This window comes from Pteropus medius, unplaced genomic scaffold, assembly GCF_902729225.1.
Source record: "Pteropus medius unplaced genomic scaffold, Ma_sr-lr_union100, whole genome shotgun sequence".
In the NCBI taxonomy this organism is placed as follows: domain Eukaryota; kingdom Metazoa; phylum Chordata; class Mammalia; order Chiroptera; family Pteropodidae; genus Pteropus; species Pteropus medius.
This window is the reverse complement of record NW_024345861.1, coordinates 3,943,411-3,960,019: the sequence shown is the minus strand read 5'-3', so window position 1 is coordinate 3,960,019 and position 16,609 is coordinate 3,943,411. Positions and strand designations below refer to the sequence as shown.

At 36.5% G+C, this 16,609-nt stretch overlaps 1 protein-coding gene across 2 annotated transcripts in view; it reads left to right on the top strand.

Moving 5' to 3' along the window:
* The first annotated feature begins 823 nt into the window (after positions 1-823).
* The window catches only part of GRIA3 (glutamate ionotropic receptor AMPA type subunit 3), a 124,991-nt gene continuing 109,205 nt past the window's right edge, over positions 824-16,609 (top strand). For both annotated transcript variants that reach the window (XM_039874711.1, XM_039874712.1), the window contains exon 1: positions 824-877. In XM_039874711.1, the coding sequence (XP_039730645.1) occupies positions 863-877 (15 nt within the window). In that variant the 5' untranslated portion in view covers positions 824-862. The remainder of the gene's footprint in view (positions 878-16,609) is intronic.

Sequence of the window (16,609 nt, the reverse complement as noted above, 5' to 3'; positions counted from 1 at the left end):
CTTAAAGCAGGGTTTCTCAACCCCGGCCCTACTGACATTTTTTTGCTGGATAATTCTTTGTTGTGAGGGGGAGGGGGAGCTGTCTTATGCATTGTAGAATGTTTAGAAGCATCCCTTGTTTTTACCCACTAGATGCTAGTCACTGCTCCTAGATACTACAACCAAAACAGTCTCCAGGCATTGCCAAATGCCCCCTAGAGAAAAATCCCCTTCCCCACAGCCCTAAGGCATCACATTTAGCACTAAAATATGTACAGATGGTCACAAGTCTTTCAAATTAAGTCAGATAAAAGGAAGGCAAGAATTTTAGAAAAGTTTTCAATAAGCAAAAGCAACCTCAATTAACCTGAAAATCCCATTAACCCTATTCCTTGACTGTTTTATTCCCTAGACATTCCAGATAACAATAACAAAAAAAGTATTGCACGTTCTATTTTCTAATTTGTATGCAAAGTTCACCCCATCGGCCACCTCAACAGCTAAGTACAGAAATCTAGTTGATGGGCGGGGCATCAGCTTCATTGCTTTTGCCATCTATTTTAAGTAACGATGATGCTACTGACCTGGAAATTTAGAGATTTTTTCCCTCTTTTTGTTGACATTTTTAACTTAGATATTAGCAATTCTTCCTGTATTCTCTGTCTGAAATTAAAATGCAACAAAAAAGAAAGCTGGCCCAATTAACTATGATTTTACTGTATAAAACTTAACACTTTGTTGATCATTTAAAAGTAATTTGTTCCAGCCATCCCATTGATTATGCAATTGAAAATATCTTTCTTGATTAGTAATATTTCTTATTTCTTATTTCTTATTTCTGCAGGTTGTGATCCTAGGGAAACACTCGAGAGGTTATCACTACATGCTCGCTAACCTGGTAAGAACAAGCAGTGTTTAAGTTTCCCAAGGCAATATAGTCTATTTAAGTTTGTGTCATCTATAATTGTCCAAGAACAAAATACATGAAGTACCTAATTTGTCCTCTAGATGCTTGGAGAAATGAGTCAGTAAACACCAAAACTTGAATGTAATGGCCTTATTTTTAATTAAGATGTATCTGTTTTAACTGTGAAGCTTATTATATTCTCTTCTCGTTTAAAAAAATAATAATTTGATGTGATTTTCACTGATTATTCTTAGATTCGATTTGGAGTTGAAATATAAACCATTTTACCTCGGTCGAAAATGTAAAACAAGGGACAGGGGGCACAGGAAACTGACTCTTTTCCCAATTAATCCAAGTGTATATGCACATCAGTACTGGATTTGTCTTTCCTGAAGCAGACCACTACTAAATATTTTCAAACTAGATTTCAGAAATAGGTTCAAACATGGGCCATTAAATGACCCTGACACAGTATATAACCACCTTACTACTTATAATAAAACACAACTTGAATCTTTACCTTCAAACTTCCCATGACTTTAAAATTTGTGACATTTTAGAGACTAGTATTTCATTTAGGTTATTTTACAGCTCTTCTTTTCCTAAAAGGCCAATTGTTTTAGGAATTAACAAAATGGTTTCTAAATCAGTAACATCTGTTTGGCAAAGGTATCTCTTTTATGGAATAAAAGAAGAATGTTAAATTATCACTGTGATACCAAGAACCTATTAAATTATTACATAAGTTCTAACCCCAAGTTTGTTTCATTAGCCCAATAGAATCATAATCATTACAGAGGTCTTAAACCAAAATAGCAACAAAGATGAAAGATTGTTGTAATTATATTCTTAGATTTCTTAAATAAAAGAAAAAATTCTTATTTTGTTTTAATAGTGAATATTTTTTTAATTAGAAAGGAAATGTTTCTTAAACCTTTTTCTTAGGAAGTATGTACACTAAAACACTTTCTAAGATGGAGATTAGAGCTACTGCTTTGAAATATAGTATGTATCTTTTCCAATAAATTTCTCAAAATGTAGCACTACAGTCCATTTGGGAGATAAATGAATCAAATCTTTTAGGAGGAGAAATCTTTATTCTTAATTTACATCTAAATACATTCAATTTTTTTCAGCAACCAATAAATAAAGGATGTTTGTTGACTCACTGGAGCTTAGAACAAGCTTGGCATGTCACCTGAGGCAGTTATTGATGGGTTTTGATGGGTTTTTACCATTTGTTCCTCACCAATAAGTATTTCAGTTTCCTTCCTTCCTTCCACCCTCCCTCTCTCTTTCCCTCCCTTCCTTCCTCTCCCTTTTCCTTTTCCCCTACCTTATAAGTCTTAGGATTCACCCATCACTAACAGCACTTGATACAACTTTTAGTACACACATAAACTTTTTTGTTATAATGGTAATGTATTCATTTAATATGTATTAGAAAAATGCAGAACTAGCATGTCAAAATCCAAATTTTATGGATATTACTTCATACAAGATTAAAGTAGAAATTTAACAACAAATATTTTTAATATATAAAATGTGTCAAATAAATAATAGCATGACAGATACACAGATATAGCAAAATCCGGTTTTTTTGTTTGTTTGTTTTGTATACATGGTCATGGTGGTATGTGGACACTGAAGTTTGGAAAAGGAAACATTGAACTGAGGGTCAGAAAGTTCGAATTGTCATACTGACTTTGCTACTAGCTAGCTATGGCACCTTGGGTAATTCACTTCACTTCTATGGATTTCAGTTTCCTTGCTATAAAACACAGATGGAAGTGGGGGTTATTGATGCATCGGTTGGGTCCTTAGGAAACAGATGGTAAGATATAATTAGAAGTGCAAGACATTTATTGGGAATAATACCTGTGAAAAATAAAAGGGAGAGGGAAACAAGTAGGCAGTGAGAGCTTCAGAGCACAATACAGGTCTTAGATCAGTGAAGCAGGTGGAAAAGAAGAAAGTTTAATAAGAACTTCAGACTGTGGTATAGCTCAGAGAAACTCCTGCCCAGCATACCTGGGAACTCCAATGCAAAGGCTGCACGTAGAGGAACCCTACACTGCCCCAAAATGGAAACCCACTGTACTCACCCCACACACACACACACTACTCAGCCATTAGCTGGCAGCTGCCTAGGAAGCACACACCTCCAACTTGAAAGCTGAGGCAGACCCCGAAGGAACCTGAGGTTGGAGTCTATCAGCTAACTCAACTGCTGGAGGGAGATTCTATCTTAAAGGGAGATCTGAGCCATGCACACCAATGGCTGTCTCAGTTGGCCTAGGATGACCAGATGATCTATAAAGACCTTTCCCATTCTAGAATTCCAACTGGGCCTCCCCAATCCTACTAATAACTCTTCAGGTGAGCACTGGTTTCAACTTTGAGACGCAGACATGACAGAAAGATAAGCCCGAGGAGTGATAAAACTACAAGAGAGAATCACTAGGAGAAGTTTGGAGAAAGAATGGTGAACTGACACAGAACTAACATGGAACTCAGAATTATAAAAGTTTTGGAGGTTGCCTACTACAAGAGCAAGCAAAGTCTATTCCTTGAAAAAGAATGTAATGTATAGTGTTATGTCAGTCTGGGTAATGAAAATATGAACTTATTCGCCATACTTTGACTCGCCACCACTTCTCTTTCTCTAGTAACTTCCCTTTTATTGGAACACAGCCATGTGTTTCCATAAGTCCCTGTACTTTATATCACATTGCATATGGGCAATAGAGATAATACCTGTTGTTAATCTCTGATAAAAATAATGAGATATATTATCCCTACCATGGTTTCTAGATTTTTTTTAAAGCAGATTGAAGGAACCCAAACCTCTCCATCAAAGACACACACATCCACACACAGCAAGCCAAAACTATATAGAAGTCATTTAGATGGTCAAAAAAAGGGTAAGTGGAGCTAAGAAGATGATTCCTTTCAAGATGAGCCAGCTAGATGAAAACTAAAGAAGTCAACCTATGTCTTGGAGTAATAACAACATAGAACCACTGCCTCCTTCTACAAATGTGAAATCAAAAACAGTCACACTGCTTACCTAAGCTCTCTGGAATCACCTGCACCAGAGCCCCAAGTGTCCCCTTTGCTACTGAGCTCTATCTGGCAAAGACTTTTATATGCTTTTACATGGACCTTCCCTGACAACAATTGTAATGTGAGAACACTTCAATAGTCCGTGAATGCTTCAGCAAAGGCCTTTCAGATCTCCAGATGTAAGTTTCAAAGTAAACAACAAGCTGCATAAAATTTTAAATTGTTGAAGTCCTTGGAAGAAACAAAAGATCCCAACAGGAGCACGGGCCAAAGATGTGATTTGGTCAGGCTGGAAGTGGACATCCAAATAGAGCAAGTGAGTCTCTTATAAATTTTGTACTAGTTGGTGATATCATTTCTTCTTAGGTGTTGTTCCATAATTAATTGTTGTTTCCTCCTTCAGGACTCTCTCTACAATGGTAATATTTCTCTACTCAAGTACCAGAGGTAACCATTATTTATACAATTTATCAGTCAAGCAACCTCTTTCTTTCATGGTAAGGTCCTGGGTCAGGATCCTTTACACTGTGTTCCCAGGCATGTTATATATTGTGACCTATTTTTTAAATATATGTGAATAATAGCATATAAAACCCTATAGTAACCCTAGAAATAATGAAAAAAAGCACTAGATCAGGAACTAGGAGACAGGTTTAAATTCCAAGAATTCATCTAACTAGCCTTGTGATAAACCAAACCTCTCTGAAGTTATTTCTTAATATGTAAAATGGAGAGTTAGACCAGATTTCTATTTCACAAAGCATGCTATTTGTACATGAGATAAGTAGTACATAGAAAAACTTCTTCTTAAACTGATTAGTTTTGAATTTATATTAACTGTGTATTGGAAAAGATAACTACCCCATCAAATCTGTGATTTTACAGATACCATTCCTCAGAATGAGGCTAAAGTAGATATTTGGGCTAAAAAACTTAGTCGATGTAAAGAAAAGTATTAGTTGAATGGTAGTTCAGATGATCACCTATGGCAAAATTAAAAAAAAAAGAACTCTAAAGATGGTACATTAATGACTTAAATTTGGAAAACACTCCAAGAGCACTTCCAGCTCTACATTTTGTCTTCGTAGAGGGTCAGTTTGGACCATGGAAGGCCAGGAGTGAGAATATATTCACTGCAACTGGGTGAACATTGAGGACATAAGTGGGAGAGCAAAACCAGAGCCCTGTTATCCTTGGGGACATAAAGTCATAAGACAGACTTGAAATCACCCCAGGTGGGTAAAAGCCAAAAGAGGTATGAGTATCTGTAAACTAAGTTGTGACAGAGCTGAGAACCTAAAGGAGCAATCAAAGTAGTCTAGAAGTTGATACAAAATGAACTGGATCTGGGTTGAGATAGTCCAACAACAGGTATTTGGTACCCAACCTCAAAAATTATACCAAAAAAACTATAAGCATTTAAGGTACCCAGGAGAGAATGTGAGCCATAGTAGGACTTATTCAGTGCTACACCAGTTAACTTCTACCTTAGAACACCCAACAGTTTCCCTGCCTAGATCGAGACTGATCCCAGAATTGGGGAAAGTTATTGACCCTGCAAGTAAGGTAACATCAGCTGCCAGTGGTAGAGAGCCACAAGAGCAGAAAATCAAGCAGGCCTTTGTGCTAGGAGAGAAGGTGAGAAGAAAGTGTTTTAGACTTCTCCCTGCTGTGCTAGCTATTTTCTTTAAACTTCTTGTTTGTCTCAGAACTCCTATGAGGAGAGAATTCTTATCCACTCACCTCTCCAATTTCATTAGAGATCAGGAAATTGGCTCAGAACAGATACATGACTTGCCCAAAGTCTCAAAGCTAATCCATTGCCAAGCTAGGTTTACATTTCAGATTGATCAAACTCTTAATAGAGCACCTTGCTCTTCCCATGTTACCCACTGAAGCATCTCAATGAGACAGAAGGCCAGCCTCACAAAAATCACATAAGAACATTTGCAAAGACATAAATGTATATGAATGAAGTATAAACTATAAATTTATGAGAGTGAAGTGATTAGAGAGAAAAAGGCTTAAAAAACAAGGACAGCTTTGTGAATCTGGATTTGAAACTTGTCCAGAGGGCCATCATGAAATGTATCTTAACAGGTGCCAATTATATCTCCATTATTCATTTCTCTCCTGCCACATTCACTCATGTATTCATTCATTCTCTTTCTCCCTCCACCCCCTCTATCTTCACACTCCTCTCTTTCTCTTCTCTCTCTCTCTCTCTCTCTCTCTCTCTTTCACCCTGCTCTCTCTCATCCTCCTTGTTTCTCTTGCTCTCTCTTCTCTCTTTCTCTCTCCGTCTGCCTCATTCATATTATTAGTATGCCAGGAAATAATGATGGGGGTTACTAGATTACATCTAAGTTTTTCAAATTTTTACTAAAATAAAAACATTATTCATAAACTAGAACCCAAAAGAGGCAGCCAGGAGTAACTTAAGATTGAAGAGGTGAACTCTGCAGTTTATCAAATCTTGGGATGTACCTGAAACAGAGAAGGGCCCACTTTGTTTAGAGAGAAAACATACACCCATTTTTTAGTTTGAACGAGATTGGATCACCCTGTATTGCTTGTCAATAACTACTGTTCCCTTCTGCAACCTTCTCCTTCCAGGTCTTCCTGTTTTGTTCTCTACTCTTTCTCTGTCTTTGTTTTATCCATTTTAATGTTCTAAGTAAAAAAATTTAAATGCTCAAAGCTACGTGTTGTAATCATTGACACCTCAGCAGATGGCGTATAAACACACAGCTCACTGGGCTGGAGCCTGACCTTACAGGCAAAGGAAGTGAGCTTGAAGGGAAGTACTCCCACTGGTCCCAAATGCCAGGAGCCCAGTCACCACCCTTGGGTACACAGCCTCTCTGGTGGATTCACTTTCTTCTCCAAATGGAAATAGGATATAGCAGAGAATCAAGGGAAAGAGGAGCAGAGCCTGGGCTGGGGTCCAGCTTCCTACCATGCATTTAGAAAACTATAGATATTTGTCAGTTTAAAGTAGCAAATTTTGAAACTCATTCTTCTTGTCCAAAAATACCTTTGTTATAGTCAACCATCTCTTTCTCTCTTTCTCTTCCTCTCCCCTCCCTTTCTCCCTCTCACTCTCCCCCACCTTTCCTGCCCTCCCTCTCCCCCTTTCTTATCTCTCTCACCTGCCTGAAATTAACATGGAAAGTTCAATTCATACTCAATATTCTAACAAGATGAGTTGAAAGAATTGTTTTTCCACCAGACCCCCAGAACATATTCTCTAAAACAGTACTTATCAAACTGCCTATAAAGAAGGGCCAGTTTTTTCCCCTCAAATCTTCACAGACCAATCAATGAAAGTATAAGAAAAACAAATTACTAAAAAACATGAAATAAACAAAACAAGATATAAAAAATATAAGCCTATTTTTAGTATTAGATTCAACAGCCATAATATTACCCTGTCAAATTGCTATAAAGGTTTATAAACTCAATTTCTTTCCTTATATCACCTCAGACTAGTAAATAACAGCAGACCAGCAGCAGTCCACATATACATTGGATAATACTGCTCTAAAGGTCTTCAGAATAAGTTATGATTTTTCTGTACCACTTGTGTGCTTAATACCTCGTCAACTTCACTGCAAAGAAGACAGAAGTTATTGTCTTTAAGAACCTTATATTCGTATTGGATGGACCAAACTTGTATAGTTTATGATAATTAGCATGGTGATAGAACAGGTGCTGGGACGGGGAATGAAGGAAAGGCAGAGTGTGGGGAGTCAAAACTCTGCTCGGCATGGCCAGAGAGGGCTTTCAGAAAAGGCGACATTGAAATAGTGATCTGAATGGTAATACCTATTTATATGAAAATAGCATGTGTCAAGGTCCTGAGGCAGAAAAGATCTTGACACCGTCTCTAAACTATCAGAAGGCAGTTTTGGCTAGAGAAGAGTGAGTGACAATATTCTGATTATATAAAGCTTTAGTTAGCCTGGTTAAGGAATTTTAGCTTTTTCCAACAGCAAAAGAAAAGCAATAAAGAATTTCAACCAGGGAAGAGACATGATTTCATTTTTGTTTTTAAAAACCAGTGTCAATGGATGGATCTTATAGTATTTAAATTATATTTCAATATAGCTGTTAATATAAAAAAGAGATCGGAAGCTAATTTTCCTACTATGTCACTTACAGTTATCGCACTTACGTCAACTTATAATTATTTATATATTCATACAAACAACTCCCGCTAGATTTAAGTTCTGTAAGCTCAGGAACCAAGTTTGATATGGCTCACCATTTTACCAAGAGACCACACTTAGGCAGTTTCAAAGTATATTTGTTGATTGGATTAGAGAATAAAACAGTGAGTGAACAATACAAGCAACCTGGAATCAAGTGCTAATATATATGGTGCAATCTTCAACCCTACATATTACACTTTCCCAGGAGGATGGAGCTGCTTCTAGAAAAAGACTTGTGTCTCTCATTAGCAACCTGATAACTTGAGTTACCACAATTACTATTCATTTCTCTCTCAAAGCATCACCCAAATGAACAATTCAAATGGCACTAAAGGCAGAGCCAGCCTTCACCCAAACTGAGATAGATACTTGTCCATGACAGCCTTCCAACCCCCATTCTAATGCTTTTATCTTTCCTAGAGGCAAGCCACCTCTCCCATTACTCACCCATAATCTACCATCAACTCATTGAAAGCCACCCAACTTATCTTGTCTCTGTTTTCCTCTCTGTACACACCATACCCTAAGAATAGTATTATATGAAGGAAATCTCCACATGATATATTAAAAATAAGTGAACTAAAAGCAAACATTGAATATATTTATTTCCAACTCTCAATTATCCACTCTGCTAGAAAGAAATCGAATTGTAGTATGTATAAATCAAGGGAGGCAGGATAATACTAAAGTCATCTGAATCGTTGGAAGACTGGGTTGTGTGGCTATTCTCAGATCAGGGACAATCTGTGTTTAGATGCCAGTTGTGTAACCAATGTCTGTGTAAAAGATGGCCTTGGAGAGTTAATCAAAGGTAGCTTTCAAAACCCTGTATGAATTTCTTAAGCACAGAGGTCATGATTGGTTCTACACGGTTGCATTCAGATGTAGGCAATAGTGCATTGGTTCAAACAGATGTGATATGATTAAGAGGTGATACAATTGATGAAATATAGCAGAACTTACAAATCCAAATGAGTAGTTTCCCTCTCAAAAGAATAATTTCTGGAAATTATATCCATATTTCCAACAAGTATTGCCATTGTTGCACAGAGGCAGTTAGCCAAAAACAAAACAAAAAACACTGTAACCAAACTGAATTGGTGAAATGTAAGCAGCAGTAAAATTTGGTAAGTCTAGTCTAAGCACATAAAAATCATTGAGTATCTAATCATCACTTCTAATTATTAAAATTCCTATGAAAAAAATAAAATGGACTCAACAGATATCCTACATAGTACGGCAAGGGATTTGGAACCTTGGAGTTATTTAGCAATGATGTTATGGCATACACACATACTTATTACACAGAAGGCATTGCAAAGCATGCAATAATAAAAGAGGGCAAAAGCTCATAAGCAGTCAACAATGTGCAAGAGCTTATGTAATAATTGGGGCACAAAAGAAGGGCACAAATTGGCCCTCTTACTACCTGATAGAGATTACAGAGACGAATTTGATATCAATATTTTTAGTCATGATTTTACTAAATGAAATGATTCTGGAAAAATGAAGTTTCAGTAGAGACAGCTAGAGCTGTAAATGATTAAGTGGAGACTCTTTCTAGACAAAGGAACCAAGGTTAAAAAGGGCCTGATGTGGTTAGAGCATGAGATCTGTTGAATAAAATGTATAGATGAGGCCAGGGAAGCAGAAGATAACAAATAATGGAAATCTCTGAAGGTCAAGTAAAGATTTTTGGCTGTTAATATGTATGTAGAAAGTAAGGAATCCTTACAATGATTTGCAGAAAAGAGTATTATGCACTAACCTGTATTTTATGAAGGTAAATTTATTACATTAAGAATAAACTGGAGAAGTAAATAATTAGAATTCAGAGCACCAACTAGGAAGCTAGGACAATAATCTAGGGCAGTGGTTCTCAAACCCACTTGTGCCTCAAAGTCACCTGATGAGTTTATAAAATTACAGGTGCTTGAGCCCCGCACCCAGTAACATGGTAGGCTTAAAGTGACATTAATTTAAAGAAAGGATGCAGGAAGAAGAAGATATTTGAGAGAATATAATAAGTTTGTTTTGGGGTATGTTCTTTTTAAGAATATGGAAGTTAATTTGTCAGCAGGCAGTTAGAAAAGGGGATCTAGAGTCTCACTGGTGTATCGTCCAAAGTGAATTCAAGTTAAAAATTTAAAAAAATGAAGAATTAATTTGCTTTACAGACTCTAAAACATGAAAATGTAACAAACTCATTGACTGATGTACTATGTATGATAAATGGTGTCCTCTTGAAAAAGTAGATTCTCAGATCCCAGCTATATGAGAAATCATGACTACCTACCCCCACACTCAAAATTAAAAATGGAAAAAAGGCAAAAAAAGAAGAAATTCTAATATCTTTGGTTAGATAGGGCATGCCAGAAGAAACCAGTTTTCAAGTAAATAATGAACTACTATGATTCAGCGATGAAGTAGAGCAGTTGCTATAAAACGGCAACCTGCTTAAATAAAATGAATCACAAAAAAATATCAAAGAAATTTTATGGAATACATTTCATCTTTGGTAAAAATATATCATTTTAAAATATATAATTTTTAAAGCAAATGAAGCTTGATGAGGAAGTAGAATTCATAATATAAAATTTTCTTTTGGAGTCAGACATGTTAAAATACATGTATTAAATAAAAGTATATGGATTTGTTGCCCTTTTCTGAGCAGTTGCCATTGGAAGAAATGCTTGGGTCAGGCACTTAAACCCTGAAACAAAAGTCAGAACAAACTAAAAAAGATTTAAAGAACTTTAAAACAATTGTTAATTTAGTTCTGAGCCAAGGGCATGAGTTAAAAAGTAAAAACTTATAAACTGTCCAATCGCACAGTTAAATCAAGTAATTAAACTTACACTATTTCTAAAAACAAGAATTTTCTGAAAATAATTTTAAAAATCCATCTCTACTCACATGTACTGCTGTCTGATCACTATACTATTTCTACTCACAGCAGCATGAGAGGATAGAGGATAAGGGAGAAGTCTTGGTTTGTGAGCCAGAAAGAAGCCTAAGTGGGAGTAGTTAGAATATACCTAAGAAAAAGAGGCCTCATGAGAGTGGTCAGAGACCATCAGTGAGGTAACTGTGTCCCACCCATGGGTGTTTCTGTCAGAGAAAAGTAAGGATGGAATTTTCTGGAAAAGGTCACATGATAAAGACTGATTAGTACGAGGCAGCTTCAGGGGTGGAGTCTAATGTAGCTGGCAGTGGAAAATAATACAACAGCTGGCAGGCAGACAGACAGGATGCATGTCTTCCTCTATCACTTCCTGCACCTGCAACCACATCTCTTTTGGGTTTGGGTATTGAAAGCCTAATTCTACTTCATTAGATTTTTATGGAAGTTTTAGACAACTAGGAACTCTTAATTCCCCAGATAGAAGATTGTGGGTGACCCTTCCAAAGTGCTGGTGATCATGGGAAGGATTGAAATGGGGGACTAGGAGGCAAGAGACCTCTCTCTTTAGCCAGAAGCTCTCTCCTAAAGTATCTGTCTCAACATCTTACCCTAGCCCTTTTCATCTTCCACTTTTACCTAATGGCTTTGGGTGGTAAAATCTGTATGAACAATTTTATAAAGGCTTCAGATAGGCCAGATACTTCAGTTCTCAAACAAACAAACAAACAAAAAACTAGACTGGGAAGTTCTGCTTGTAGATCACAATGTGAGGGGGAAAATGGCCAGGAGGTAGGAAACTAATCATTTAGCTAGGATGTTCATATAACATCCATTTATACATTCCTTAACCTTCTTCCATTAGAGATCAGTGCTGGATGGCCAATCCTGTTACAAGAATTTTTTACAAGGTTTAGGTAGGACAGGGGATCAAAATTCCCAAAAGTACAGGCTTTGGGTGGCAAACTTCAAGTAAAGATCAATAAAAGAAAAAAAGAAAAAAGTAGACCTAGAACAACCAGCATCTAAACCCCCATGCAACCACTCTCTTCCCTTGTTCTTTTCCCTATTACTTACTGGATCTATGGTGGCAGATCTGTTCAGTTCATGTTATAACAGAGAGTTTAGGAAATTTGTCCTCAATTTTCCAAACTCAAGGTCTGTGGATGAAAAGCTCAAAAAGGAGATCTAGCAAGAGGTTATGAGCAAGAATAATGATTTAAAATAAAAGAATAAGAGGAGAAAGAGAGCCAGAACCTCTATCCTAATACAACCCTGTCTACCACTCGTCTTTATCTACACCCCGCCCCCGCAACAATTTCTCATATCATCACTTACATATTGAAGGTTTGGTGATCAGCTCTGCTGAATTAGTGCCCTTACTGAGGCTTTGGGGAGAGTTAGGCCTCAGTTTTCAAAATGTCATGTACTATGCTTGTCCACACCTACAATAATATCTAGCAATATGTGAAAGAAAACAACATATTTTAAAACAATAGAACAGAAGTGGAAAGGAGACTAAGAGCCAGGCAATTTTTATTCCACAGCCATCAACTCTCTTTTAACTTCCTTCTTTCTACTGTTCTTTACCCTTTTATTTGTTTACCTGTTTTATCTGTTTGGTGATCGTTTCTTTTATCTTAGTGTTTTTATAGAGGGTTTAAAGATATTTGGCATTTTTATCCAAATTTGAGGTTGATATGTTGTCAATTCAAAAAGAGAAATCTAGCAATTTTAATTTGTACAATCTTGGAGAATGTCAGTGGACAGCTGAACTGTGGGATTTAGCAATATTTGATACAAAAAGAAAAATGTTTTTTGAAAAAGTATCAAAAATAGGATGATCAAGAGTCAACCAACTTCAGCCTGTAAGCCAGAACAGCTTTTCTTAAATACCCATGTTTACCATTCACTGCTTTTCTCATTTCCTCTTTTACGTACTTGATATATCCCGGTCAGCTCTGCTGCATTAGTGTTTTTCAGAGGGTTTGAGGAGAATCCAGACTTGATTATCTCAATCTTGAGGGCTGCTGGTTGCTACATCTAAATGCTGGGCTCCAGGGCAACATTCGAGCCACAGAATATGATTATGTTACAAACAAGCAAAATGTATACAAATGGGCTACAAGGCGAAATAGCAGCATAAGCCAGTCAACTCTTGCCCTTTGGCAACAAGATCTCTCCTTTCATCTTCTAAATACCTATTACCTCCTTTCTTTTTCTACCATACTTCTGCTGCTCTGTCCATTTTTTCCATGCAGCTGTGTTCTTACTTTCTGCCAACATGGACAGATAAGCTTTCAGGGAAGTCCGTAAGAGCTAGTGTTTTGTAGGTCTTACTTGCTAGAAGAGCAGTTTGAGGTGACCTTCATTTGGCTTGATTTGTGCTGCTATGTATGCACTTCATCCCACGAGGACAGGCAGGCTGAATCCAGTCTGAGGTATGCTAGAACTCATTCCCAGGTGTGTTTGTCATAAAACATGGGTTGATTGAGAAACTTCTAGGTCCTCAGTGGTATGGTGGATGAGTGGTAGAGAGGTGAGTACAGAGTATGCTTATGAAGATATTTCCAAATTACAATGTTTATTGGAGAGGAAGACACCCAAGTGGAAATATGTGGGGCCTATATGGCAGAGTGAAGCCTCCTAGGAGTAAGTGGAGGAGACTGGTGAGGTAAATTTGAGTTGGACCCCTCCTTATAGTATCTCTGCCAAGAAAAGGGCAATGAGAGAAAATCCTTCTGGAAAGGAGTAGTATGGTGCGTAACCATATGGCTCTTATGCCTTAAGAAAGATGTGAGATTTCTCAGATATTTTCTCTCTCCCTCCCTTTTATTAATTCTCCATTGCCATTTTAACATGCTCTGAGAATTAGGTAAACAGGAGTATGATGCTTATTGAAGTGTGAGGGACACAATAGATACTACTTTCTAGTACATACTGTGGCCATTGACCTTGGGGACCAGGATGGTGGCAGAAGCATTCTCAACTCCTTTATTTCAAGGAAGGGAGCTCTACTTTTCCAGCCTAGGCTTTGAAGACATGGGAGAGCATGAGAGAGCCCACTCTACCCCTGCCAGCATGGAGGTGGAGAGTTAGTCAATGTTCTTATGTAATACTTGTTAACTGATAAATATGGTTTAATGCAATAAATTAATTAAAGCCCTTTGTTAAAGTTTTGTCCTCAGCTCCTTATTTGTATGTATGTTTAGATGGTAGAAATGGGGAATTGGGTAATAGTTAGGCTTAAGCCCCCACTGGAGCCTCTGCTAGGCTTTGTACACAAGCAAGCCTCTCTGCAGATTACAGTGCAGGGGGAGCAAATGGGAGAAAACACAGTCTTACGATTCTTTCATAAAGGAGGCTTTGGGGAGAAAACTGATCCTAACAAGTTAATGTATGTCAATTTTTTTAATACTTTGTAATTTTCTAAAAATAGGAATTATTCTCGGTGATGCAAACTATTTGGCTCTTTGGCCAGTCTCCACTGATTCATATCCCACTTATAAAAGGAAAAGGAAGGAGAATATAATAACTGAAAAAGCTGTTCACTAAAATGTTTTCTAAGACTACCTTGTTGCCAATGTTAAAGAAATATAAATGTTTTAATAAGCAGGGATATGGATAGTGACTGGAGAGACACAAGAGGGGGGCTTCTAAATATTAGTTACATTCATGTGTTCAGTTTCTGAAAATTCATCAAGTTATATACTTAAAGATAGGTACACTTTTCTACATGATTGTTATACTTCAAGAAAAAACTTATAATGCAAAAAAAGAAAATGTTAGAAAATAAGGATTTGAATAATAAAGGGGTATACATTTGTCAAAATTCATTGAGCGGTGCATTTAAGACAGGTGTGAGGTGACAGCTCATTTGGTTTCAATTTGCATTTCCAACAATGATATATTACCTCACACCTGTCAGAATGGCTATTATCAATAAATTAACAAACAAGTGTCGATGAGGATGTGGAGAAAAGGGAACCCTCATGCGCTGTTGGTAGGATTGCAAATTAGTGCAGCCACTATGGAAAACAGTATGGAGATCCCTCAAAAAATTAAAAATAGAACTACCATATGGCCCAGCAATTCCACTTCTGGGTATTTACTCAAGGAAATCCAAAACACTAATTCTAAAAGATATATGCACTCCTATGTTCACTGCAGTGTTATTTACAATAGCCAAGATATGGAAACAACCAAAGTGTTCACCAACAGACAAATGGATAAAAAAGATGTACATATATACAATGGGCTATTACTCAGCAATAAAAAAAAAATGAAATCTTGCCATTTACAACAACAAGGATTAAACTAGAGGATATTATGCTAAGTGAAATAAGTCAGAGGAAGACAAATACCACATGATTTCACTTATATGTGGAATCTAAAAAACAAAATAAATGAACAAACAAAATAGAAACAAACTCATAGATACAGAGAACAAATTGATGGTTGTCAAATAGAAAGGAGGTTGAGGGGATTGATGAAAAAGGTGAAGGGATTAAGAAGTACAAATTGCCAGTTATAAAAATAGTCATGGGATGTAAAGTACAGCATAGGAAATATAGTCGATAACATTGTAATAACTATGTATAGTGCCAGATGGGTACTAGACTAATCAGGGGATCACTTCATAAAGTATATAAATGTCTAACCACTATGCTGTATGCTTAGAACTAATATAAAATTATATTAAATATTTAATTGAAAAATTAAAAAAATTTAAAAATAGTCACAAGGATATAAAGTACAGCATAGGGAATATAGTCGGTAATATTATAATAACTATGTATGGTGTCAAGGGGGACTAGCCTTATTAGGGTGATCACTTTGTAAGTCATATAAATGTCTAATCACTATGTTGTACACCTGAAACTAATATAATATTGTATGTCAACTGTAATTGAAAAGACAGAAAAAGAAAAAAAACAAAGATTTGTGCATTTTGTCGAATGTAAATTTTACCTCAAGAAAGATGGAAGTAAGGAAGAAAAAAGAAAGAAGAATGAAGAATGAAAGAATGAACAGAAGAATGAATAAAAAGAAAGAATGAAAAAAACAAGCAAAAGAATGAGTGAAAGAACAAATGAAAGAACAAACAAACGAACGAAAGAAAGGAAAAACTGCAAACATCGAACTCTAGTTAATGACCTATACGCCAAAGTCATTTAGTGTGAAGTAAAATGATGTCTGCAACTCACTTTGAAATACATTCAAAAAATGAAATGTATTGATGGATGGATAGAAAAATATTAATTGTAAAATACGAGTAGTAAGTATATGGGTATTCACCATACAATTCTTTCAACTTTTCTGAATATTTGAAAATTTTACACAAAATGTTGGAGAGGAGAATCCAAAGAAGGGGAGGAAGAATTCTCCCCATTTCTTTATGAATATAAATGTTGGCTTCAGCCCACTGAAGACACAAATACATTAGCAGCAACTGGGAACATACAGGTATCCAACAAAAATAGCACAATTCCTGGAAGAGGTGTCCTAGAAGTTAGCAATGCACAGTGGAACCAGTGGAGA